General features: G+C 39.0%; 2 protein-coding genes across 8 annotated transcripts in view; one reads left to right on the top strand and one right to left on the bottom strand.

Annotated features, from left to right (window-relative positions):
* Nucleotides 1-375: 375 nt before the first annotated feature.
* ARSK (arylsulfatase family member K) lies at nt 376-16,684 on the bottom strand. The gene is made up of 8 exons (XM_040542081.1): nt 16,470-16,684; nt 11,589-11,718; nt 9,728-9,887; nt 8,646-8,928; nt 4,879-5,050; nt 3,244-3,468; nt 2,080-2,304; nt 376-1,994 (listed from the first exon to the last, which is right to left on the bottom strand). The coding sequence occupies exons 1-8, from the start codon at nt 16,620-16,622 to the stop codon at nt 1,711-1,713; spliced, it is 1,632 nt and encodes a 543-aa protein (XP_040398015.1). The 5' UTR covers nt 16,623-16,684; the 3' UTR covers nt 376-1,710.
* Nucleotides 16,048-25,323, top strand: part of TTC37 (tetratricopeptide repeat domain 37) — a 50,111-nt gene continuing 40,835 nt past the window's right edge. Inside the window, exons 1-10 of one of the 7 annotated variants that reach the window (XM_040542080.1) lie at nt 16,685-16,793; nt 16,978-17,089; nt 17,669-17,735; nt 18,059-18,156; nt 18,623-18,766; nt 19,794-19,885; nt 20,519-20,594; nt 22,438-22,578; nt 24,034-24,132; nt 25,135-25,243. In XM_040542080.1, the coding sequence (XP_040398014.1) occupies nt 18,067-18,156; nt 18,623-18,766; nt 19,794-19,885; nt 20,519-20,594; nt 22,438-22,578; nt 24,034-24,132; nt 25,135-25,243 (751 nt within the window). In that variant the 5' untranslated portion in view covers nt 16,685-16,793; nt 16,978-17,089; nt 17,669-17,735; nt 18,059-18,066. Of the gene's footprint in view, nt 16,440-16,684; nt 16,813-16,977; nt 17,099-17,668; nt 17,736-18,058; nt 18,157-18,622; nt 18,767-19,793; nt 19,886-20,518; nt 20,595-22,437; nt 22,579-24,033; nt 24,133-25,134; nt 25,244-25,323 lie in introns of those variants that run through there. The other 6 variants (XM_040542079.1, XM_040542078.1, XM_040542075.1 and 3 more) reach the window with 6 other exon arrangements.

Genomic DNA, 25,323 nt, shown 5'->3' with positions numbered 1-25,323 from the left:
AAATAAGTGCATCTTTATAGGCTTTCATCTTCAGAGAAATGTAACACTGTGTTCACAGAATTGACAGAACACAATTTTCCCTAGTGATACAGTTAAACATTAAAGAAAGCACTGACAAAAAAAAAAAAAAAGTTCACTATCATTTTATTTTGCTGTGTTCTGTACAATTTATTTCATTCTGTCCAGAACTCTGGAAAGTGATCAATTTATTTATTATTTTCCTTGTTCAATGAGCCTTCACAGGGACATTTTTACATTTTTTCCCTGTACTTATGCAGCTGATTTATAATAGAATGCTAAGATGTATTTTTTGTTGAAATGATTTCATCACTATCTGAATTCATTTTTGCAAGAATTGCAAAGGCACATGCTACAGGGTTTAAAGGTTTATTTGAACTTAATATATACCTAATAATAGTGTAGTAAGCAGTTTACAAAATGCATGTAGAGTACTTAACCATCAGAAAATACTTTTTTTTCATTTTATTATTATTTTTTTAACAAGCTTACTGTTACTGCTGAATATTGCATTAAAAATTCCAGAGGGCATTTAGGTATGAACTATAGTATCATCCTGAATTCCTACTATAGCTGCAACAACCATGCTTGAAAATAAGCACTTGTAAGTGCTGCTATGAGGGTATTCTTCATTAAGCAAAAGTTAAGACTTACTAGCTAAATCTTATCTCCTTCCAAAACTGCTTTGTTTTTTGTCACATTCCTGGTAAAATGACAAATAGTATTTTTATGTTAATTTTTTCTGCAAGCTTCAACAGCATCTCCTCTGTATACATTTCATATTCCAGTTTTGCACATTAAAACATTTACCTGCAGAATCTAACTCCATAATGGGGAATCTACTCAATCAGTTTTCACCGTATGTTGTGCAAATAGCATTACCCCTTTTCACAGAACAGCTGTAGTAACAAGTTTGGTCTGAGGGTCTTATTATTTTTTTTCCCCCTTTAATTTCCAACAGTGACCAAAGGCCAAATTCCTCTTCATAGGAAACACGTTCAATGCGTAGCCTATGCATATAATGAAATTATTTTGAACAGTGAAGCATGATAAGTTCAGATCCAAAAGCCAGAGATTAGAAGGCTGATCCTCAAAGGATGGAGATTCAATGATGTACAAATAGTGAATGCTGAAAATATTAAGTACTTGAATAAACTGCATTTATGTCCAGACCAGTACTGGTTGATATCTTTTTGATGAAATTTGAACCTCTACAGCATCTCCAAACTGGATGACTGAGAATTTATTATGAGCTTAAAGTTCACCTTGATGGAAAACCGGCTCTAGCACATTTCTCTGTGACTGGAATCCTACCATACTAGGTACTATAATCTGTTTTCCAGTCTGTCCTTAGAAATGCTAATTCCTGTTAAGTTCTGACACTTAATACTTGGCATTTCGGCAACCAGCTAAACATTCCATACACATAATCAATACTTATGTGCTATCCTTCCTATGAATACTTAAGTGATATGGAATTATAACACGTAGAACCTAAATCTGTTGTGCTGGCTAGTTATATAAAATGTTTTTGGTTTTTTAACAACAACCAGTAATTCTCTGAGCATCTTTGCTTTAAATAGCTTGTATAAGATAGCAGTTCTAACACTTGAAATACAACAGAATATCACAAATGTAGAATGTTTCCACATCATCGGTCATAAGAAATCTGCATTGTTTTTATTTATTTATTTATTTTATTAATTCTCTCTGACTCAGCCACTCGTCAATTGCATTCTCATATTTTTTTGGTTCCTTTAACCAGTCTTGATGCCATCTAAGGTTGGCAATAACAGCGGAGTAATTCTGGCCCAAACTTTGTTTCCAGCTGATAAACTGTTTTTTGTTATAGTCCTGAACATAAGAAGAAACCTTTGGGTAGTTTACTACAGAGCGAAGTATTTTGTCCAAGGAATTTACAATTACTGGGAATTTTACAGCAACATTTGTCAGCTCATCTGGATCAGCAGAAAGGTCTGGAACAAATAAAAAGGCAGTTAAGAGCCAATGTGCATTTAAGTAAATTTATCAATCAGTTAGGACACAAGAGTTGTAACATACCGAACAGTTGTGGAAGTACTGAATGGCCATCTGAGTACGCGATATACTTCCATTTATCAGTTCGAAGCATGTACGTGGAAGCATTCACATTGCACCCATGGAACTCACTCAACACCCACGAGGGCCGAGGCCCTCTGGGTGACACTTCATCTTCAGCCTTTCCCTGTAGCAGCGGTATAAGAGAATATCCACTGATGTTCTGTGGGACAGGAATTCCTGCTATATCTAAGCAAAGATACATATAATCAAGACACTACTGCAGCTAAAACAATATAGAAAACAATTTTTCACTAGCTTTTACTGCCAGAAGTACAGTTTTATCTATTGCCCTACATTTTCTCAAGCAATTGTAGCATGCATGTGATGCTTCTTAAATAAAGAGTTTTGCAGACTGCTTTGAAAAGAACAGTTTTCTGATCAGCAGCCTAAAAGATCATAGATAAAGCCTGGAATGGTGACTTCACCTAATATTTAGTTCCAAAGAGATCTTGTGTGATTTGTCACACGAAAACTGTTTGAAAATACACTCTTATAAGCACCTTCTATTTATTTGTAAGTAATTTGATGCAAGTCCTTTTCATTTGTTTCTCTGCTCCGTAAAGGATATTTCCATATCCAAGAAGATAAGAATGGATATGGATTATCACATTTTATTAGGCTTGCTCAAATCAATTGTACCTTTCCTACACAAACACCTTTATTAAGTTTCTTCCACATGACACTTCATAAAGGAAATTCCTTTGATAAGATAATGAAGCTGCCATCCTTTCAGATAAAATCACATCTCTGGATGCATTTACATTGTAATTTCTATAGTGAATTATTAGATATGCATGCTAGCAAGGATTATTCAGATCTAAACTATGTCTGATTGGTTTGTATCTCATAATACATTTTTAAACAAATAATCCCAAATAAAATCATTCTCTGTAATTGTGAGAATGATGGTAAGAGTAATAAAGAACAACACCAACTCCTTTACTCAGTTTTAATATGCTCTTCTTGCATTTTGTATTAAGTCCATACCTGTGCTCCCCACATAAATTGTTACCTCCTGTTGTGTTTACTACAATGTTTCACAAAGTGGAGACATCATTCTGTCTATAATGCATATATACAATAATAATTAAGTGAAAAAAAATAATTTGAAATGACTTAACTCACCAAGCATAGTAGGATATATATCCACAAGAGACACCATGTTTGATATTTGCTGCTGTTCTTTGATGCCTGGCCCCATAACTAAAAGAGGAACATGGGAACTTCCTTCATACATGCTCATTTTGTAGAACTGCCGGTGCTCCATAGCAAGTTCTCCATGATCAGAAGTGAATATAACAATTGTTTCTTTAAGAAGCCCAGTATCTCTCAGAGCTGAAATAATCTCACCTGCAACAAGAAAAAGGTATTCAGAAAGATACATTCAAAATATTCCTTTAAACTCCTGTATCGGCAGAGTGGCACGCAAACCCTGAGTAATCCTATTCAAAGGCTTGGGAAATCCTCCCTCTGCCACAGAAGGCTGAGCCCAAAGCATGCATCCCAGAACAATATACATTATTATATTGTAGTAAATTAGTTGCAGCAGTCTGCTTCCCAATGAAGCCTGGAGGGCACTGAACAACAACCATAAAAATTATGAAGGGCAGAGATGCACCACAGGATGAGGTGCATTTTTGCTACTATAACTAATAATAGTTATTGCAACAGAAGCAAAACACAGCACCAGAAGCTCTACCACTATGTCTAGAGCGAAGGACTCCTCACAGTATCCACCTTACACGTAACCATGGGTGTCTTTTCTTCCTGTGCTTATGTCTCACAGGGACCCCTTACACAGACATTTGTTCAAGGAAGACAAGGCCAAGGTCAATGAAATCAGTAACTAAGCAAAGCATCTGCATACCTTTAACATTAAAACACTAACATAATTCTTCACTAAACAGAATAGTTAAAAACTTAAATTACCGCATTAAACCCCAGTGCAGAGTTACTTAGCAATACCCTTATTTCCTAATGTCCCCACTGATCTCTTTTATTTTATAAAATGTGGAAGAGTAATTCTATGCCTTTTAAATTAATCATTCTAAAATTGCAAAAAGATTAGATTATTTATTCATGAATTTCAAATTAGAATGCAAGAAAATTCTTGTTCTTTCACTGCCGCTTTTAAAATTAGGAATTAGAATACCCTAAATGAAGTCCATTTTGCATTATAATTTTTATGCATGTAGACCTTATCACAGATTACGAAGTATTCTGATTGCTTAATTAATTTTCTTCTTCTTCATTTTCAATAATATGCTGCTAAGGAAGACTTCAAAGGTAGCTTCATTGTTTAAGCCATGGCTAGTTGTTATCATTGTATCTATGCATTTGAAATCAATCTCCAGGGGAACTGCTTCTGCTCCCAAATTTCTGTTTCTTTGCAGCTTTGCTTTGCTGATCTTTCCTCTTTGCACCTATTTCTATTTTTCAGTTATTACCTAATGAAAAAATATTTAATTCCTCTGATGCATGTCAAACAAAGCTTTACTGTACTTACTTAGCTTTTATCTACTCTTTGATAGTTTATCCTAGTATTTTTCAGAGTGAATTCACTTTGCAATTGCCTTAAAAGCTATCCAGTTATTCATCACACAGGTTGATTAAGCAACATCTATGTGACTTACTCCTAGGTCTGAATTGTGTGGCTTTGTTTTGTTTTTCCAAAAGACCAGCCCTAACTGCATTTTCTTTTAAATTTCTTAAGAAAAAATCAGAATAAGAAAACCCACTGTGTTATGAAACTTTACATACCAAGCATAGCATCTGTCTCTGCACACATAGCATAATAAAATGCTCTAATATTTTTCACTTCTTGCTTTGTAAACTGTCCTGTGCAATTCTTGGTGTAGGACGAATAATAGTCTACTGGATGCATCTCTGAAAGAGAAGACCACTTGGGAATTTTAATAGCTTCATACATTACCTAAAAATAAAGAGGATATTGACATTACTTTAGCAACTGAATTAAATAAATTTAAAAAGAAAAAAAAAAACATGTAATTTAAAACTTCTAGCATAATTTCACAGTTCTCAGTTTGTGGTCCAGGAGACAACAGCTGTCTATCTGTTACGTGGTGCTGCTACTTTCTCCATACTTCCCCTCTGTTTCCACAGGTATTAAGTCATTTACTTATAAAAGAGAGCTATAAAAATCAGCTAGAAACTAAGGAAAGAAGCCAGAAATATGTGCTTTTCTAGCTGATATCTTTTTAAACAGGAAGTGATAGTGTGGAACAATTTTCTAAATCTGTAATCTAGAGGAATTACGGAAGGATTGGCATAGTGTCTCGTTAAGTGTAAAATACCTCTAAGCCATATGTATGTATGGGTGTCATGTGTGTCTATAAAGCAATACAGAAAGTACTTAGTCTGGGAAGGTCTACAGAAAACTGGACAACAAGTCCATGTCGATAAAAATATTTCAACGTTAGTCCAATTTTCTAACACATTTCTATTTATTTCTACAAATGTTAAGCCATTTAGTTATAAAGAAGCACAAAATCAGTTTGGAGCTAAAAGTAGGAGCGAATCAATTACTGCAATGCTAGATCTGCATATTCAGACTGGCATTCTCACAGATTTTGTATGCTTAAGCATGAGCCTTAGTGCCTGAAAGTTTGACACATACATTTGCCTAGGCAGTCACACTTGTAAGCATGCTCCTAAGCAAGTGCTGCATTTACCAAAGTTAATTACTTCTGTATCACAGATTTAAAACACAAATTACCAAAAAGCAGAGAACTATAGTCTCAGTATGGAAAAAATAAGTTTATTAAGCAATAAAAACACATGCTGTTCTCATTTACCTCTGAAAATCTTCTCTAATAATCAGAGCTGAGGCCTAGATTATGATGGTGAAGAAGCAAGTTTCAATAAGCAAGCAGATCAAAGACGCTAGGATTTGCACCATACGGAACTAAGAAACTCAGAAGTTTCAAGACATGTACAAAAGAGTATATTTTACAGTGTGCACCGTAATACAAAAAAAAGAGCTCACTACTTTTTCCTGTATTTTAATGACTGTAATTACTGTAGGAAAAGTAGTTATTTCATGAGGTCTAATAATATTAATTGGTAACATGATTTGTACTGCACTGACAGATATACTGATTGAATTTATAAACCTAATACAGATGAAGTGATTTCATGGATCCCCAACTCTATCTGCTTCATGCCAATGAGAAAGCTGTCATTTCACATGTCAGAACTCAGGAGAAAGAGCCGTCGACACTCCTCTGGTCCAGCAGCTATTGACATAGCTCCCCCTTCTGACTTTACTACCTGTCTCATGCACCCTGTAAAACAGATTTTCACCCAAATGAGGGAAAGATAGCACCACCTCCTGTTCACAGGGTGATAGCCAATTTCACTATCCCTGAGAAATGAGATGAGAGCATACTTTGTGCAGTAGACAATACAGAATAATCTACTCAGTGCTCAGATGGAGATTCTTGTGTTACGGAGTCATTGTGGTCTGAAATTCTGCAGTCCTCAGGTAACCAAAACGAAGTTGGACCTAGAAGTATTACATCCCTCATTTATTGGTGCAGACTTCAGAATACCGATGCCAGCTGAACACAATTTGATTTTGCCCAAAGGTGTGGTATCAACAACTAGCAAGTGGCTGGACAACCATGTGCATAGCATGCCTCTCCCTGTCATATATCATACCATTGACAGTCAGTGCTATTACAGCTGTATGTTCCAAAACCTACAAAGTTCTGCCTCCCACAACAGCCAATATTCTCTCCTGAGTTATCCAGGAGACATATGAAGTCATCTTAACAGCCAGTAAAACAAGAGTTAAAGTGTTCAAAATGTAGTGATAATACCCAGCTTTGTAATAGTCAAAACAGACATATCAAAACCTAAGCTTCCTTTGGACCTACAGAAAATAGGTGGCAAGAAGAAATCATGGAAGATAAAATAATAACAGACAACTGCGTCAGTCATCTTCCCATCACTGAGGATCCTTGCCTACATAAAGTCACATTTTAGACTCCTCAAATGGTATTTATTAGCTGTATGAGATATAATGGAAGCAAAAACTTTCCATCCCCATGATTCATCAGAAGACTGAATCCTTTTGTACAAGATTAGAACCTAGCTTTAAGAATTCATAGTCATAATCTCTATGTCTGCCTGTCATAACTTGTAACTAGAAAAGATGCCACATGCCCCGAAAAAGAGCCAGCTAGTGCAAATTACAGTGGACCATCTGCTCAGCAGCACAGGGTTTCATAAACATACCATGCTGATACTCCATTCTGTACTAGCTCCGCAGTACGCATGTAATTTAATTCACAGTCTTCATCTACACACTCAAATTTCCTCACAAGCTTGATCTTTGTCATTTTCACGGTCTGCTTTTGCCATGGCCAAAACAAATACATTCCAGAAGAATCAGGAAATGGTCAGTACGTGGTAGCATGTGGTTCACATAACTGAACACAAATACACAGTCGGTGAAAGGACCTCAACAAACTATGGAGTTTAAATAGTCTAACTGGATTAAGTTTGCAAAAATGTGTTTGAGATGTTATAAATTTGAGATGGTATGCTGTGATGTGAAAGAAGATACATACCACCACTTGATGTGATACAAGGTATATAACACCACTTTCCAAGAAATGTCTGTTGTAGCAGTTAGCACCTAGGAAGTTTCCCTAATATCTAAACTGGATCTTGCTTTTTTCACAGGAAGGATTGTGTTGTTTTTTTTTCCCTGCTCTTCCTTTCCCCATAAACTTCTCAGCATTCTTAATAAAGAATATCTATTATAGATATTAGACCGATATCTACCAATGTCACTCAACCTTAATTTGTGTATCTCTTTTTCTAAGTCTTTGTATTTTTGTTGCACCTAAACAAATTTTGCATCTCCCCAGTAGAAAAGGCAAAATTCAGTTATATGAACTGCATCTGTTTTTTTCTGAAGCAAGAATAAAGTCCTTTAAAACGTGACTCTCACTTCTTCAGCTGAAGAAACTCCTAATGCAGTGGAAGCTGTTGTAACCCATTTATAGATTTATGATAGGTAAGGGCACCTGGAGACTACATGAGAGAGAAAAAAATATTTACTCTGTCTTTATGATGGAGTGCTATCTGCTCACTCTGCACATATAGACATAGCAGGACATTTTGGGACACTAAAAACAAATGATGCTACAGTAGCATTGAAAGCAGCTAAGAGAAAAAAGACTTCTGCTCAGAAAATCTCTCACTAAAACTTAGGTCTCATTATATCAACATAATGTGTTTCTAGCCATTGAACTCCAAATTTCTAACAGTTAGCAGTTTATAACAGTTAGCAATTTAAAACAGGTAGTGGTGATAACTGCTAACAAACCTTTTCCTTTCCTACAACAGAACAAAATTCTTTTCTTCTATTTGCTTAATCTTAAATCATAAGGCTAACATCTCATCCAAGTACTATTTACTGTGTACTGAACTATCAAAACTGTGTCTGATCTGAAAACTTACAAGTAATAAAATACTTAAATTCCATCTTCACATACCTTTTCAAGCCAATAGGGAGATGTTAAAAATGTAGAGGAACCAAAATTTTCTCCTGCATAAGGTGATGGATAGGGATGTGGTAAATTTAGTCCCAAATAAAGAGCAAATGGCTGAGTAAGGTTAACGGCCTCTTCCCGTATCCAAGCCACTGCTTTGTCAGTATTCCGCCAATCTGCTTCCATCACTCTCACGTGCCTCCTATCGCCAGTAAGATTTACCACGGGTCTCCCTTCTTGCCGTAGCAGGAAGTCAACATCCCTAGTCCAGGCCTCCACACGGTTACTGAAAATACATACACAAGACACATACTCGGTGGTAACTGTTTTCTTCATTTTTCTTCCAAGTCAAAAGAATTTAGAACTCCCGATGAACTTCTCCTACATTTGTAGCTGTAATCTATCTGTAATTTCTACATAAAGGAGAATTGTTATAAACTTAATCTACAGCTATCGCATATGTATTTTATGCTCATAGCTTTACTCATTCTTTGCTGCTTCCGAAACTTTTTTCTGTTTTATTATAACTTCATGTCAGAATGGTTCTTCTTACCACATCTACACAATAACGTTTAGAAATAGCATCTCTACCTTGTTGACCCTGTTCCATATTCCACTATGGATTCATATTTATCTATCTATTTATCTAACTATTTATCTGGTAAACAGGGCCTTGGAATTTTGTTATTTAAAAAAACTTACGACACAGCCTTCAAAAAAAAAACATCTCCAGTGTTTGTGATGGTAGCTTTAGTATACAAGTATTATCAAATATGTTTCTCTGTTTTGGTTTTCCTATGCTGATACTATATATATAATCAACACAAGAAGTCTTAAAGCAATAAAATATGAAATAACCATTCACTTTTAGCAAAGCCACAATCTTGACGTTCACCTTCCAGCTAAAAGAAACAGACAAAATGAGATATGCTTATGGCTGCATAAAATTACAGGACAGACCTCTACTAGGTTCCTAACACAATTTCTTTCAAATAAAAGCTCCTACCATTTCAGTCAGAGACAGAAACCACTTGCCAGGCTATTCATTCCTGTCTATGTCATACCAGGAGCATCTCTCTGATTACCTCACTGAATGATGTCCAGAAGTGTAATCCAATTTCCCATACTTCTGTGTCTGGTAGCCATGCTTCTGCATGAGATCCATCCATGTTACATAATCTGGATCTAGACCTTTGAAGTTATTCCAAGACTCTGTTAAATGAGTGAAAAGACCGCTCCACATAGCTGGGGAACAAACGAGATACGGTTTGTGAAGAGTAAGTAGTACTTCCTGTCTAAAACTAAGTTGAATATACTTCAGAATGGATCCATCTTTTCATTATTTTAAAGGCAAAAAGTTCACATTAAGAATCAGAAAAATGGCATTTTATATTACCCACTCAAGTGGATCACATTTTTGTCATCATTATGAGCAACAATTATTAAAATAATCCCTAGAATCACAGATAAAGGTCCCACCTTTCCATGCACTATAAAGTCAGTAAGTCAAGCTTTTCTGTAAATCAGGAAAAAATCCACAGCATTGCAGATCCTGATGAAACATGCACACGTGCTCCAAAGCATTACCTCCCCTCACTTCAATTAGATTTTAGTGTTAAAGTATGTTTGTGAAGAGAATTAGAGTCTTTTACTTTTTTAAAAACTAAATGCCTCAGTTTTATCCTTTCCATATATTCTACTTCACTACCAGCTGTAGAAACAAAGCAAGATTATTAATGAAGTGAACAAAACTGTGTGAAAAAGTGAAAAAAAAAAGTGAAACAAACGAAACCAAGGAAAGGTTGAGAAGGAATTACAATAAACATTTTTATTATCCAGTCCCTGTTTCTTTGCAGCCTGTCATCTTCCCAATGGTACTTTAAAGCCAAAGGTGGATCCAAAAGCAGAACTAAACTCTTCTGTACACAGTGGAAAAGCCAGTAACACTAGAAAACGCTAACACCATACCATGGTGGTACCCCTACTCTCCCCACCGACAGCGATGCCTCACATCACTCCCAGCTCCTCCCTTCCCTTCTAGTATTGTCTCTGACTCCTCCACGATGGATGCACCCTCAGTTCCTACTGGTTAAACAAGAGATGCCTTGCTGGTTCACATCTACACCTGTCTGCTGCACTTAGGACAGGCTGCTTCCTCCAATTCATGTATGACAGAAAGGGGGATCTCACCTTCAGCTATAGATGAAATTTCATTTACATCACCACCGGAGGATCTTTGCAACAACTGAGAAGGCTAGAAACACTTTAAGATGTAACCTTTTATCAAGAATACAGCTTCCTTCTAACTTTCCAAGTTCTAAACTCCGCAAATGTGAAGATGCACATGGGACACTGATAACCGTGAGTAAAGATGAATACTTAAGTATATAAAGACACTGAAGGATGCACTATGTATTTAACACAGTGTTTAGAATAAATGTAATCTGGAGGCAAGGCTAGCAGCAACCAATGTATTCAACTGGTTTTATGTAGTATTTTTTCCTGAAGTAGGCAAGAGATTTATTGCGTTTGTACAGGAAGGGACAAGAGTAGTTCTGAATGCAGTTTCAACACTGCAGCATACAAACTGACAATTTCTTTACAAATCCTCAAGATTTTTAAAAGTTACTGATGCTTCAGTGAAATTTGGAAAAAGACCTGGAAGCTTGGACGTAATTTCACCAAAAAAAAAAAAAGAAAAGAAAAAAAGAGAGAGAACAAAAACCTGAAAGGAAGAAGCATGAGCCACGGAAAAGAGAAATGGATGGAACATCAGAATACTGTAGGAACTTCAGACACAAATCAAAAATAGATTGGTTTTACTGAAAAAAAAAGCGAAAGCCCACAAATTTAAGCCTTTGAAGTTTCTAATAATTACTGTATATTTAAATTGACATGTGCAAGTATTTATCATTTTCTTTAATCTGATGTTTTGCTTGGTCTTACCTGCACGGGATGGACAACAAATTGGAGAATTGGTATAAGCATTGAGAAAGACAGTGCCATGTCTTTTCATAAAGTTTATGAAAGGCAATTCCACAGTCTGATTTCCTGGATAAAATGTCAAACGTCCATCCTGCAATGAAACAGAGAAAAACATTATGTAAACACCATTATCCCAAATTATTGTCAGCAACTATTCTTAACTTGTGATCTTGAAATTGAAATCTTGAAACACTGCTGATTCTACTCAGGTATGGAAAATAAGGAATTGAGAAGCTCTTGTTAGATCAATATAAAATAGATTACTCAAAAAAAAAAAAAAAGCCATGCATAAGACAACTGCAATTCTTCATAAAACTACCTCCTTTCTATTGCTCAACACATTCTAAGCTCCAATTCTTCCAGAGTTATTTCTCCCTCAGGGTCCTAACATGAAGCACTCTACAGGATAAGGTAAAAGACGAAAAGGAGTTGGTCAGAATACTGATGCAGACTTGTGCAATGACTGGTTTTGAACCAGCCGTATTTTGAACTAGCCTCATTTGGCAGAATGGGGTCTTGGTAGCTGCTGGAGTCAGCAGGCATCATTGTATGACATTAAGTATGGAATTGCACTGTGAGTTTTACTGTAATTCTTCTGTTTCAGATGAGAAAAGGATTGTTTAGTGAGATACTACGTCTTCAACAGAAAACATTTAACTGAACAACCATTTTGTTCCTCCTGACTCATAATCAAAAATCACTAGATATGGCCAACAAGGGAGATATGGCCATCAAAGGAGTTGCTGTCTCTTATTACTGAATGGGTACTTTTATTCAAGTAAGCAAACTGCCGTGATTGCTTCACTGGAGCTGCTGCACAAAAACAGATGGAGACCTCTGACCACCTACTTCAAAACACAAAGAACGCGTACAGTCTCCAGGAATGCAAGATCAATGCCTTACTTCATATGAAATCTCACCTTTCAAACAGTTTTAAGTTTAAAATGGGTATAAACACTCTCCTGGCATCTGTGTCACAGTGAAAAGTCGAAAGGATAAGAGAAAATGCTTTAACTTAGAACAAAACAGGTAGATGGATGTAAGAGTTCCAAGAAAAACCATTGTTTTCTATTTTTGAAGATGGTGTTTGTTTTGAAAATAACTACTGGAAACAAACATATATATTTTCCTATATGAAGCATTAACCAAACTTACATAGAAACAATACTTTCTTTCTGTCTTCAGATTTTCATTAGAGTTCAAAGAACAGAGATCAGACAATGTAAGACTTATTATTATCTATTTCAAACTGTGCTGTTTCTGCATGTTAGCAGATATATTTTTTAATTTTTGACTACAGTTTCACTAACGTCATTTTTTTTAATAGTATGTGGGAGAAAAAAAAATCAGCAAAAGTAAGTGAGAACAAGCCTCAAGAATTTAGTCTGTGTTCTACTGCTTCCAGGATTCCCCAGGGTAAGCACTGATCATCCATGTGAAAATTTACAAAGAATTAAGACAAAGAAATAAGACAAATGGTAAGGCTGCAATCTGCCATATCACAGAACTCTGGGCGGAAAGCAGTCTTCAGAGAGTACGTGATTGATCTCTCACCCATCAGCAAGATATTCATAAGGCCCTCCAGTGAAGATGTTTGAACAGCTGGAGCTAAGTCTTTTCTTTGATAGTGGACAGGAAGGTGACATGTCTATTCTATGAAAGAAATACATTTCTTCAGCAGGCTGAGAAGATGAAAGCTCTACAGCTCTTTTCTGGAAAACCATTCTCTAATGTTTCTGTAGCACTTGCGGATTTTGAAGTACCTGAAGTAGTACAATCATTCTGAGTTACACAGGGAAGCACATTTCATCCAGGAACTCGAGTTGCACCGCACGAAGAGTGAGGAGATGGCTGCCTGTCATCACTCTGTTCATCTCAAGTAGCAATTCAGGAGCTGAATTACCTACAGCTGCTATGTTCCACCAGCAAGCCTCATAAGCACAGCGCTTGATGTGACACCTAACAGCAAAAAGCTGGCTGCTCAAGCGACTGGTCACTCCCTTGGAGGCCAAACATGGTCCTGAACTACCAAGACGAGAATTTTTGTCATGCTTGGCAAAACAAGTGTGGATTTCGTAGACAGCAGTATCCACCACATAGGCAGGCATAATTTAAAATTAAATCCTGTACTTTTTGACAGCTTGCAGGACATACGCTTTTCTTTCAGAAAAAAAATGTTGGTTTCAAATTCATCCAACTCTGCCTTGTGCTGCACTAGAAATGTGATCAAAAAGGTTAACATATTTCTGCTTTCAGACCTATCTCATAAAGACTTACACAAAACAATGACTATTTAACATTTTCGTCTTTGTTCACACTAAGCAGGTACATATTGTGAAACAGATACCTTTCACAAACAGCACCTTCTTAACTGTTTTTGTAGGAAATATCACAGAAAAACGTCTGTCTTTTTGCTTTTCCTTCTTCCAGGGGTACCTCACTAATTCCTCAAAGTCAGTTACGAGAATCTTCCCCTTGACAGGACGATATACTTAGATTTGTCTATAGCTTCAGCATCTGAAGAGAAAAAGGCCACTGACAAACTCCCTAAATGTTAAATTTGACATTTTCTTGGTAAATAATAGGTTCAGTAAAAGCTGAAAACTTGGAGAAAAAATTTCATCTACAAAAAACACATTATTTTTGAATATTAAGAGAGCTGATGTTCTCACAATAATAAGAAGAAGCAAAATATAATCAGGGGAACTAAACTGAATAAGGAGCTATTGTATTATCTTTGAAATCACAACAAACAAGTGTTTTAACAAGGGTTTTAAGGACAGATAACACGTTTTATAAATACTTAGGAAGAATTTGTCCCACAAATGACAGACAACACGTAAAATGTCAAGAACTCTGAACTATGCAATCAAGTGGTGTATTTTGAGATGACTGGGAGTCAAATGTTGGTTTCTCAACAGGGAATGATAAGGGATCAGATATTAAAAGTCCTTGAAAGTAAAGCCATGGAGCTTATATTTGATTTACAAGAAAGCATAGATCAGATGAGACACAGAAACCAAGGTTTTCCTCAAAGTAAAACTGTGATAAAAACTTTCCCAGTATTCTGGACAGACAGATAGAAGCATTGTGAGAAAAGGCAAAAAAAAAAAAAAGTGCTGTCTTTAGCTAGGAACATATTCTGTACAAGGAAATATATTCTGTGTTTGTAAATGAAATAAAATAAAAAAAAACTCTTCTACCCCTCCGGGAGTTAAAACAAATGTATCGGTAACTCGGTGTAATAAAGCCATCAGAAAGTTATAAGAACATACCTAACGGTTCCTTTGTCCTTTTAACTGCAGAAACTCACTTGACAAGTTTATATTATTTGTTATGCCTAATAAAAGTCTGCGTAAGTCAATATATGACGCCCAACACTTTATCTCAGTCATTTCATGTATGTCTACAAATTCTCCATCCCATCTGTTGTGAGACCTAAAGTCCTTCAGATTTCCAATGGTACAGGGTCCAGTGACCTTCATCTCCTTTCTGCTTTTCAAGTCAGAGGGAAAGCATTTATTTAACTTATCAGGCCTACTCTGCTATTGAGAAATATCAACTCTGACAAGAAGAACACGTATGAAAATAATGAAAAACAAATAATCAGCCTGAAAATAAAAGAAAGTACATCCTGATGATAGAAGGCCAAGTGACCACATCTGCTGACCAACTGGTTTGTCCTGGACAAACGAGGAAAGACAGTAACATGCCATAGGGTTAGTACTACGCAGAGATGTCATGACATGTATAACTTAAGCAAAAGTTAGTTGTTAAATGTGACCGGCAATTAAATGTATCATGAATATGTGCATGAATACATTACTATGTCTGATTGCATAAGTTTGTGCAAAAATAGCTCTACAAAGTGCTCACATAGTTGTGAGTGATTGGTGAATAAAAAGCTATAAAACATCTATATAACAATGTTTTTGGGGGGTGCTTTCTTTTCTGGGAGAGTTGCCAGTAAAATTCTGACTCAGCTGATGACTCTGTTGCCACCTTAAATGAATATGAACAAGATGAACATGAGCTGGCAGTGCGCCCTGGTGGCCAAGAAGACCCATGGCATCCTGGCTTGTATCAGGAATACTGCAGCCAGCAGGAGGAGGGAGGTGACTGTCCCCCTGTACTCAGCTTTGGTGAGGCCGCACCTCGAGTGCTCTGTTCGGCCCCTCACTACAAGAAGGGCATCGAGGCCCTGGAGCGTGTCCAGGGAACGGCTGCGAAGCTGGTGAAGGGCCTGGAGCACAAGTCCTGTGAGGAGCGGCTGAGGGAACCGAGGGTGTTTGGTCTAGAGAAGAGGAGGCTCAGGGGAGACGTTATTGCTCTCCACAGCTACCTGAAAGGAAGGTGTGGGGAGCTGGGGGTCGGCCTCTTCTCACAGATGACTGGTGATAGGACTAGAGGGAATGGCCTCAAGTTGCGCCAGGGGAGGCTGAGGCTGGAAATTAGGAGACATTTCTTCACTGAGAGGGCTGTGGGGCATTGGGACGGGCTGCTCAGGGAGCTGGCTGGGCCGCCACCCCGGAGGCATTCAGATGCGGTGCATGGGGACGTGGCTTAGCGCGAGTCCAAGCGGGAGCCTAAGGCTGGACGTGACGGTGCCGGAGGCCTTCTCCAACCAGCACGGCTGCGTGACCCCACTGTGTGACCCCTATTTCTGCAGCGCCGCTCCCGAGAACCGAGGCAACCATTCCCACCGCCCCACCTCGCAGCCCTGCCTGTACCGCCGGGGGGCTCGGCACCGACCTCTCCTCCCGCTCACGGCCGCCCAGCCCTCACCTCAGCACCCCCCGCTACCGGGACACGGTACCACAGCGGCCCCGGGCACGCACTCACCAGCGAGTCGCAGGCCACCAGCACCACGCTGTGCCGCGGCCGGCGCCCCGAGGCGGCGGGCCGCGGCCTGGCAGCCGCCCAAGGCACGGCGGCCGCGAGCAGCAGCGTCAGCCCGGCCCAGAGCAGGGGCCCCCCGTCCCCGCCGCCCCGCATGGCCGCGGAACGGGCCGGCGACGCCCAGCGGGGCCCGGCTGGGCGGACTACATCTCCCAGCGTGCCCCGAGCTCGCCGCCGGAGGCGGGCGCAATGGCGGCCGAGCGGAACGCGTCCCCGCGGTGGCGTCACGGGGGGAGTGCGCCTGCGCGGTTGCGGCTCTGAGGGGAGGTGAGGGGGCTGAGGGGAGGTAAGATGGCGGCCGAGGGGACGCGGGGGGGTTGGGGGCGACACGCGAACCGCCCGCGGGAGGTCTGGGCTCGGCGGGCCGGGCGGGTGCAGAGCCAGGCCCCGCCGGGCCGGACCGGGCCAAGCCGAGCCGGCGCTTCGGGCTGAGTTTGTCTTCTCTCCGCAGGCGGAGATGGAGCCCGGGCTCGGGAGGTGCGCGGGGCGCTGGGTCTGCGGTGACTGAGGAGCCTGAGGACTCTGTGCCCGCTCGGAAGGACAGCGTTTGTCTTCGGCAGCTGGTAAAACGCGTGCGTTTGGAGGTTTTAAAAATCATATATATATATATATATATATATTTAGATTCTGAGGGAATCTTAGACATCAGCCATCTTCCTTCACTCTTTCGCTATTAGTTTCTCCCTAAGCCCTTATTCCCTTCTTCAACTTTAGCTCTTCAGCTTCTAAAAGCTGCTCTTTCATGTTTCCAGCATACTTCTTTGGCCGCACCATCAGAGTCGTTCCTCAGCCACGTCCCATTTTGCCAGTTTTGATTATGATGTTTTAAAGTTTTGTTTTAGGCAAAATATTTAACGTGAAACAACAGTGTATGATTATCGCAGACATCACAAACATGAACGTCTCTTATGCTTGTACTTTAATGCTTCCATGCGGCTGTAGTTATTGGCGGATCAGTTATTTATGTCAGAAGGCTGACCACACCTGAGTGTTGGTGTCCTGCTGAGCATCGTCCCGATATAGACACAAAAATGAAACTCTGATCTCAGGAACCCCTTGAGAACATGTCTAGTGCTCGCTGTTTAGTAATTCCTGCTTTAAGAGAAACTGAATGCAGTGTCTTTCATGTGCTGATATTCTAGAACTCTGTGGTAACTGTCATACAACAACTCTCATCCCATTGAAGATTATCCCAGAATGAAATTCAGGGTAAGGCTTAGGATAAGTACTATGTATCATTTAACTGTTTGGAACATAGACTTAGTCCTGCATTAGGACTAAGCGTGACCAATTGATCTTAACTATATTACTTGTTTCAGCAAGTTTTAGGGAATTATCATTCAATGTGCATTTTTGGCATGTTGCAGTAACTAAAGTGTTCAGGATGCTTTCTTTATGCTATTACAGTAGGACATTAGCAATGTTCTGAGTTCTGTTTGTATGGTTGGACTTGATGACCTTAAAGATCTTTTCCAACCTAAATTATTTTACAATTCTTCTATACTAACTAATTATGTGTTGGTTTTATTTAGCAGCCACAATGTCAAATAAGGAGGTGAAAGCAGCATTAAAGAGTGCTAGAGAAGCCATAAGAAATAAAGAATATAAGGAAGCCTTAAAACATTGCAAGGTAAATTATTTACTTGGAAAGTAGTGATTTCTGTACTTTTTGTTTGCTGTTCCCATACACCTAGAACTGTGTAGTTATGTGGAGTGTGGTGTACCTCACAGATGTAATAGTTAAGATTAATCGCACAGCTTAATTTCTGTTCCACTCTCCTTTTGCCTTTGCTTACGTATGGAAATAAGAACATTAAGTCTAGAATGCTGGCAATCAAAATTAGTTTCTAACCCCCCACTTCAACAGGAAAGTTTTAATTGTAGAGCTGCAGATATGCTTACTGGCAAAACAGTTCCAATGTGAAGCATTTTGTGGCATAAAAATCTCAAGTTATTAATCTTAACCTTTCCCTAAAAATGAGTTAACTTTTAATATTATAAAGAAGATTTCACCAAACCTTAATGAGAAAACTTAGTGCATGAATCTGTAAGATGTATTGCATTCATCCTTTTCACCTAAAATTGCATGTTTCTAGGCAGTCTTAAAGCAAGAAAAAAATAACTACAATGCCTGGGTATTTATTGGCCTGGCAGCTGCTGAGCTAGAACAGCCTGATCAGGCCAAAGGAGCATATAAGAAGGCTATTGAACTTGAACCAAACCAGCTGCTGGCGTGGCAGGTAAGTGTATGCCCAGATTCACGTTTTCTTTCCATGAGAAGTATTCCTGTGGAGCTAAGTATGGGAACAAAGCTGAGTTAAGACTTACGTTGAATGTTCTTCAGGCGTTAAGTTGTACGGAGCTTTTCAGTAGCAGAAGTTAATGTTATGTATGTCCAAACTAAAGCCATGGGTGGTTGCGTTTGTGTAGCAGCATGCATTTTAGTTCCATTGTACTTAACTGTGTATTTCTTCTCTGGACAAGATAGCAGTGAAATGTGCTAGGAAGAACATGAACTGAAGAACATATAGTAAATTTGTCTGTGCTTAGAATTGCCATGCTCATAGCTTAACAAACATTTGAGAGTTCTTCTCTCATATAAAATAACATGTTTTATCTAGAAACTTTTTTTTCCAGCATCCAGCATGAAATGGATTGTTATTAATTTTTGATGTTACTTAAAAAATAACAACATACATTTAAAATAGATGTGTACTGCTGGTGTTGTGACATCCTAAGAGTATATGGTTATAGCATACAGTTGAGTTATTTGGAAACTTGTGAAGCATAAGGTTGCACAATAGGTCTCTCACAGATGTCAGCATCCGATATTTTTTAATGTAGTAAGGTTTGTTGAGTTTTCAATATAAATAGCTTTTTAAAGTATAAATACTGGTGCCTGATTTCAAGATATATTGAAATTTCCACAGCCATCAGATTCTGGCTTTCTGTTATCATACAAGGTGGTATGGTACTTAGATATAAAGCTTCTGTCTTGTGAGGTGCTATTTGTCTAGATTTATATATACTCTAGTTTGCAGACAAGATTATGTAACATTTACAAGTTTCAAATAGTTGTATTAGTTAATAAAGCGAGGAAAGCTATTTTAAAATAGATACGGAAATATCAATGTAGATTCTGCTCAGAGATTACTGCATTAACATGTGAAGGCAATGTATTTTTTTAGGCGGAACTTGCAATGTGAATTTAAGTCATAACTGCAGACAACGAATGTTACTTATTTTCTGATCTTATTTTTTTTAAAGGGATTAGCAAATTTATATGAGAAATCCAGCCAAACAGATGTCAAAGGAGACTTAGCAGATGTTTATAAAAAGCTCTTGGAACTCTATGGAAGGTAAAGGATACTGTACCATAATTCAGTCTAAGGTTTTTAGCTCAGTAAAGTTCAGTAAATGCCATAGCTGATATGATTGCCAGGATAGATTGCCAATTGTTTTTTTTAAGCCACTGGATAAGCGCAGGTTACCTACATTATACAGGTACAGAAAAGCTATGTTATTTCTGTCCCTTTTATTAGAGCAAAAACTTTTGGAATAGTTGTAGTTGAGGTTAGCATTTCAGAAGATTCTTATATTGGCCTTTGTCGTCTGTCTAACCTCACCGCCTTGAAGCATTTAGCTCTGATGGCACCAAGCCTGCATTAATAAGGGGACTTAATTTTCCCTCCTTTACAGGGAAGGTACCTCAGGCACCTCATACAGATACAGTTCTAAACAAAAGTAACTCTCAGCTGTCAGTGTAGCTGACTGGAGGGTTGCATTTGTTTCCTTAATCTGAAAGCAGATCAAACAGAAAAGCCCAATCCCTTAAAGAAATTGTTTACTCAGTTACAGCAGCAATTTTTAAGGTAATCCGCAATGTTCTAAATATTTTTTTGGTAACTGAATTACAACTTTATTTGTCAGAATTTGAGAACTGTATTGCTGTTTTATGGAAAGCTTAGCTTGTTTGATTTTCTTCTTTCTAGTGGAGACAAGCAGAAATGGTGTGATGTATGTAACAAGCTTGTGGAACTATATCATCAAGAAAAGAAATATTTAGAGGTAGGTGACTAATGTTATTTCTCTGTTCTGATCAAAAGGAAATTTCTTGCTAGAATTAACTAGTCTTCATCAAGGAATCCATAGGAGTTTTGGGCCACAGATCACTTGAAATCTCCTTTTGGATCACAGCTAGGCAGCACAGATTTTTAACTATATTCTTTTTTTTTTCCTCCCTCTGCATAACAGAATTGGATGGGATCTGTTAAACTGATAAAACTTGACAAAAATGTTAGTGTATAGGCTGGAAGGGTATAACATAATTCTTCGGTTTGATTTCTAGAAGTCCAGCATGATACCAAATGCACATTTACCCACAGCATGTGAGAGGAACTTAGCCTTTCCCTAGTTTGGCCAGTTCTCAGTACCTGATTAGCTCTTCACTGATGGGATGATCTTTTCTTAGGCTGTTTCATGCCAGAGGGTGAGGTGGAATTTACATAAACAACCGAAGCCTATGGATTAGGTACCACATTTTATGAGCAACAATAAGGACGTGAAAATCCGCTCTGGTGCACCACAAGCTTTAGCCCTCCTTGCACTCCTAAAGACCCTGTCAGCATGAGCACTGCAGGGATGGCTCTTCTCAGGTTACCACCAGGTGGAGCTGTTAAACACCTGTACGGTTCAACAGTAGCTTTATCTACAGTCTAGCGTTATTACAGAATACTTTTGCTGCTACTCTGTTCACTTTTGTGGTGTGTGCTTATACACGACACCATCTTCCCCCTTTTCCTCTGACAATGGGAAATGAGAGATTTTACTTCTCTCTTAGCATCAGGCTGAAGACTGTTTGTTAGCCTCAAAGCTTCTTTGCATAGCACTTTCTGAAACTAAATTTAGTGATAAGTTTAACTTGTGGTTTCCTTCCTATGTTAGGCCTGAGCATCCTTTTTATTCTTAGTCTTGCTGAGTTTTCCACGCTGTAATTTCAGCACATATTGCTACAGTTCCTGTATTTCTGTTTGTAGTGCTGTAGTTCTGACAGATATTCTGTTTGTTCTTCAGAGTTTGTAGGAGAACTGTTTGTCTGGTTTTTCTGTTGTTTCCTCAAGGAACCAGAGTCAGAATTCATGCTCTTGGTACCACCTTTACGTACCTTGGAAGGTAGACAAGTCCCCATGCAATGTTTTGGGAGGTGTTAGTGCTTTTGTCAGAAGGCAGGTAAATCTAGGTAGTTACTTTAAACATTACTCTGTTGTCTACCCTAGCACGCTAGGAAGCAAGCTCCTGCCTTGCTCCTAGTCAGGATCTGCTAGTTCATTTTTGTCTAATTCTGTTCGCAGCGTACTGCCTGCCAGCGTGTGTTGTGGATAATGTAGGAAGGGCTTCACCAACACCCTTATTTCGAGGTGTACTGTTATTCTTTAACTTAAGGCTTACTTAATGTAGGCAGTTATGTATACTGTTCTCGTTTTGTGTTATAATTTAGTGTTCACTTACCCTCCTACAATGTCTCTAACTCTCTATATTGAAAGCATTCATTTTTCTCCATGTGGTCCTTAATTACTATGGCTGGCTGGCACTGGGCTTTCTGTCCAATAACAAGGCAGGTCAGGATAGCTTTAAATCTTCCGTTTAAATTTTTCAAAAAATGATGCAAGCATTTCTTTGCAATAGTGTGTTATGCAAATGTAAGTAGGTATAGAAATGGAAGTACTCTAGTAATATAGCGGTTTAGTTTAAATTAGGTTATCTTTTAACTGTTTGAAAGAATGTCATCGTCTTGTACAGCAGTGTGCCATTTTAAGAGAGGAAAGTGAAATGCGTGTTTCTTGGAGTTGACAGTACTTGAAAATTTTGTTGAATTTAAAGAGTTACAGCATAGTTTGTTTCCTATTGACAGGTGGCTGAAACATGGCAGAAACTAATAACTATAAAACGGGAGGAAGGTGCAGAAAAAGCAGACCTTCATCAGCTTTGGAAAAGGATGATCCAGTTACTGGCAGACAGTGCACAGAACCAGGACAATAAGACTCTGCAAATGGTAATGTTTTTCCATTTCCATTCATCATCAGATGCATATATATACACAGAGCAGCCAGATTCAAATTAAGCCTTAAAAAAGTACCCATCGTGTGACTTTTTCTCATTAGTGTTCAGTGGTACCCAGCTTCTCAGGAAAAAGGTAGGTGATTGCACCATCTGACAGAAACAGTGAAACTTCAGAGGAATCAGGCATCTAAACCCAAACAGTTGTCCTGGAGCTTTGTCATTAGCTGCCTCCTAAGTTCTGTGGGAGACAGGTTTCCCCTGTAACCTGGTGATGTATTGTTCTGCCCCTGCATGGTACAAGAAGTATCAGTGTATTAACACAGCTGAACAGAATAGCTTCTTGCATATTTGAAAGTTCTGATAGAGTCTAGAGTATAGGAATTCTCCAAAACAAGTGACTCCTTTCCATCCCCTCCTGCAAACTGGAAGAGGTAGCTTTGTGCTGTTTTTCCATTTCTTCATACCTAGTGCTCATCTTAGGTGTCAATGTTTGGGTTCAAAATTTCCTTTCTCCTGCAAATTTTAAGCTTTTATGTTTTAGGAGAATGTCAAAGTTCTTTGGAGCATTACAGAAAGATCATGAGTTATACTGATTCTGTGCTCTCTATGGCCAAAGTTAATTTTATTTTATCTGTTTTATTCGTTCTTGCAAGATGAACCTCCTTCGCAAGGAAGGTTGGAAATTTCTTTTCACCAGTCTGGTTGATAGTAATGGTCCAGAAAGGTAGCAAATAAGTGTTCAAGTACTTTGACAGAGGGAAACTGAATCTAGATCCATTAGTTCTGAGAAGGCAAATGCTCTGCCTTAAGGGCTATTATAAAAAAGAGGTGCTGAAGTCAGTACTTGCTGTCTTTTTTTTTTGTTTTGTGTGTGGGGTGAAGTAGGAGGTGAGCAGGGGTACAGTGGTACATAAAGATTAGGAATGGATTTCATCTGCAAATCTACAATTTACTGCAGTTCTGAACCTGTAAGGTTGTGGTAATGAAGGCTATTCATCATTTCGGGTGTGGGAAACATTATATAAAATTTAATAGTGGGAGAGGGGAAGAGTGTCAAGAAATTAAGGACTTGAGGTTTCTTCAGAGCTCGGGGGAAGGGCTGACAAATAGTAACCTTGGTTTTGTTGTGCCAAGTCCTTCCTCGAATTGGAATTGGGCACAAGGAAGAATCTGTACTCCCACAAATTTTGCATTCCTTGTACTTCTTTTATAAAACTTTTTTCTTGTTTTGGAAAACTAATGTGGTTTGGGTCCTTTACGAGTTGATAAAGGACCCAAGGAATATCAAGGACACCAGGATAAGGAATTTTCTTTGTCATTTTGCTCTGCTTTTGGTACTAGGATAAATTTAAGGAGTAGGGTCCAGGTTTAAGTATGCACTTAACTAGGATGGTAACGTTTTCTTAGAGTCATTGTTTGCTGTACTCCTAATTATTTCTTATTTCAGCTTTTGAATGCGTTTGAGGAGGCAGTGAACTCTGCTGACCCTGTTCCCAGTGAAGACCACCAAAATCTTTACAAAGACTTTATTCAGTGCCTGTCAAAGGTAACGTTTTGTTAGTCTGTCTTCTTCAGTGAGTCATAGAATCATAGCACGGCTCGGGTTGGAAGGGACCTTAAAGATCATCTAACTCCAACCCCCGTGCCATAGGCAGGAATGCCACCCACTAGATCAGGTTGCCCAAAGCCCCATCCAGCCTGGCCTTGGGCACTGCCAGGGATGGGGCATCCACAACTTCTCTGGGCAACCTGTGCTGGTTGCCTCACTACCCTTAAAGTGAAGAATTTTCTCTTTATGTCTAGTCTGAATCTCTCCTCTTTTAGTTTAAGACCATTCCCCCTTATCCTATCATTATCTACCCAAGTAAAGAGTCCTTCTCCATCTTTTTTATAAGGCCCCTTTTTTATAAGGCCCCCAGAGCCTTCTCTTCTCCAGGCTGAACATCCCCAGCTCTCTCAGCCTTTCTTCATAGGAGAAGTGCTCCAGCCCCTTAATCAACTTTATGGCCTTCCTCTGGACCTGCTCTTAACAGCTCCACATCTTTCTTGTTCTGGGGGCCCCAAACCTGGATTCAATACTCCAAGTGGGGCTTCACAAGAGCAGAAAAGAGGAGGACAATCATCTCCCTCCCCTGCTGGTCACACTTCTTTTGATGCAGCCCAGGACACAGTTGACCTTACGGGCTGCAAGCACGCACTGCTGGCTCACGTTGAGCTTTTTGTCCACCAGAACCCCCAAGTGCTTCTCTGCAGAGCTGCTCTCAATGAGTTCTTCTCCCAGTCTGTGCTCACGTCTGGGATTGCCCTGACCCAGGTGCAGCACTCTGCACTTGGACTTGTTGAACCTCATTGGGTTCACTTGGGCCCACCTCTCTAGCTTGTCCAGGTCCCTTTGGAAGGCATCTCTTCTGTCTTTGCTATCAACTGCACCGCTCAGCTTGGTGTCATCTGCAAACTTGCTGAAGGTGCACTTGATCCCACTGTCTACATGGACCAATCCTGTATGATAATTCACACAAATAGCTCTTTGTTTTCTTTTCCTTACAAGTTTCCTCATGAAACAACTAAGTTGGAAAAGGCCTGTGATGACATGATGGCTTTATATCCTACTGTGAGCTATCCTTTGGAAGTACTTTGCTTGCACTTTATTGAGTCAGGTGAGTAGAATGGGTTTAGACACTTTGAGGGGCTTAAAATATTTCTTTTTGTAATTGATTTTGTGACAATCTTTTTGACA

Source organism: Cygnus olor, chromosome Z, assembly GCF_009769625.2.
Source record: "Cygnus olor isolate bCygOlo1 chromosome Z, bCygOlo1.pri.v2, whole genome shotgun sequence".
NCBI lineage: Eukaryota > Metazoa > Chordata > Aves > Anseriformes > Anatidae > Cygnus > Cygnus olor.
Note: the sequence above shows the minus strand (reverse complement) of the source record. Positions and strands in the feature narration are given on the sequence as shown.

What these genes read in the sequence shown, in the direction of transcription:
- ARSK (XM_040542081.1), bottom strand. Translation starts at nt 16,622, where the DNA reads ATGCGGGGCGGCGGGGACGGGGGGCCCCTGCTCTGGGCCGGGCTGACG. An exon ending in TTGTTGTCCATCCCGTGCAG is followed by an intron (nt 9,888 to 11,588) that starts GTAAGACCAAGC and finishes TTTGTTCCCCAG; the next exon opens with CTATGTGGAGCGGTCTTTTC. An exon ending in TCTGGACATCATTCAGTGAG is followed by an intron (nt 8,929 to 9,727) that starts GTAATCAGAGAG and finishes ATGTATTTTCAG; the next exon opens with TAACCGTGTGGAGGCCTGGA.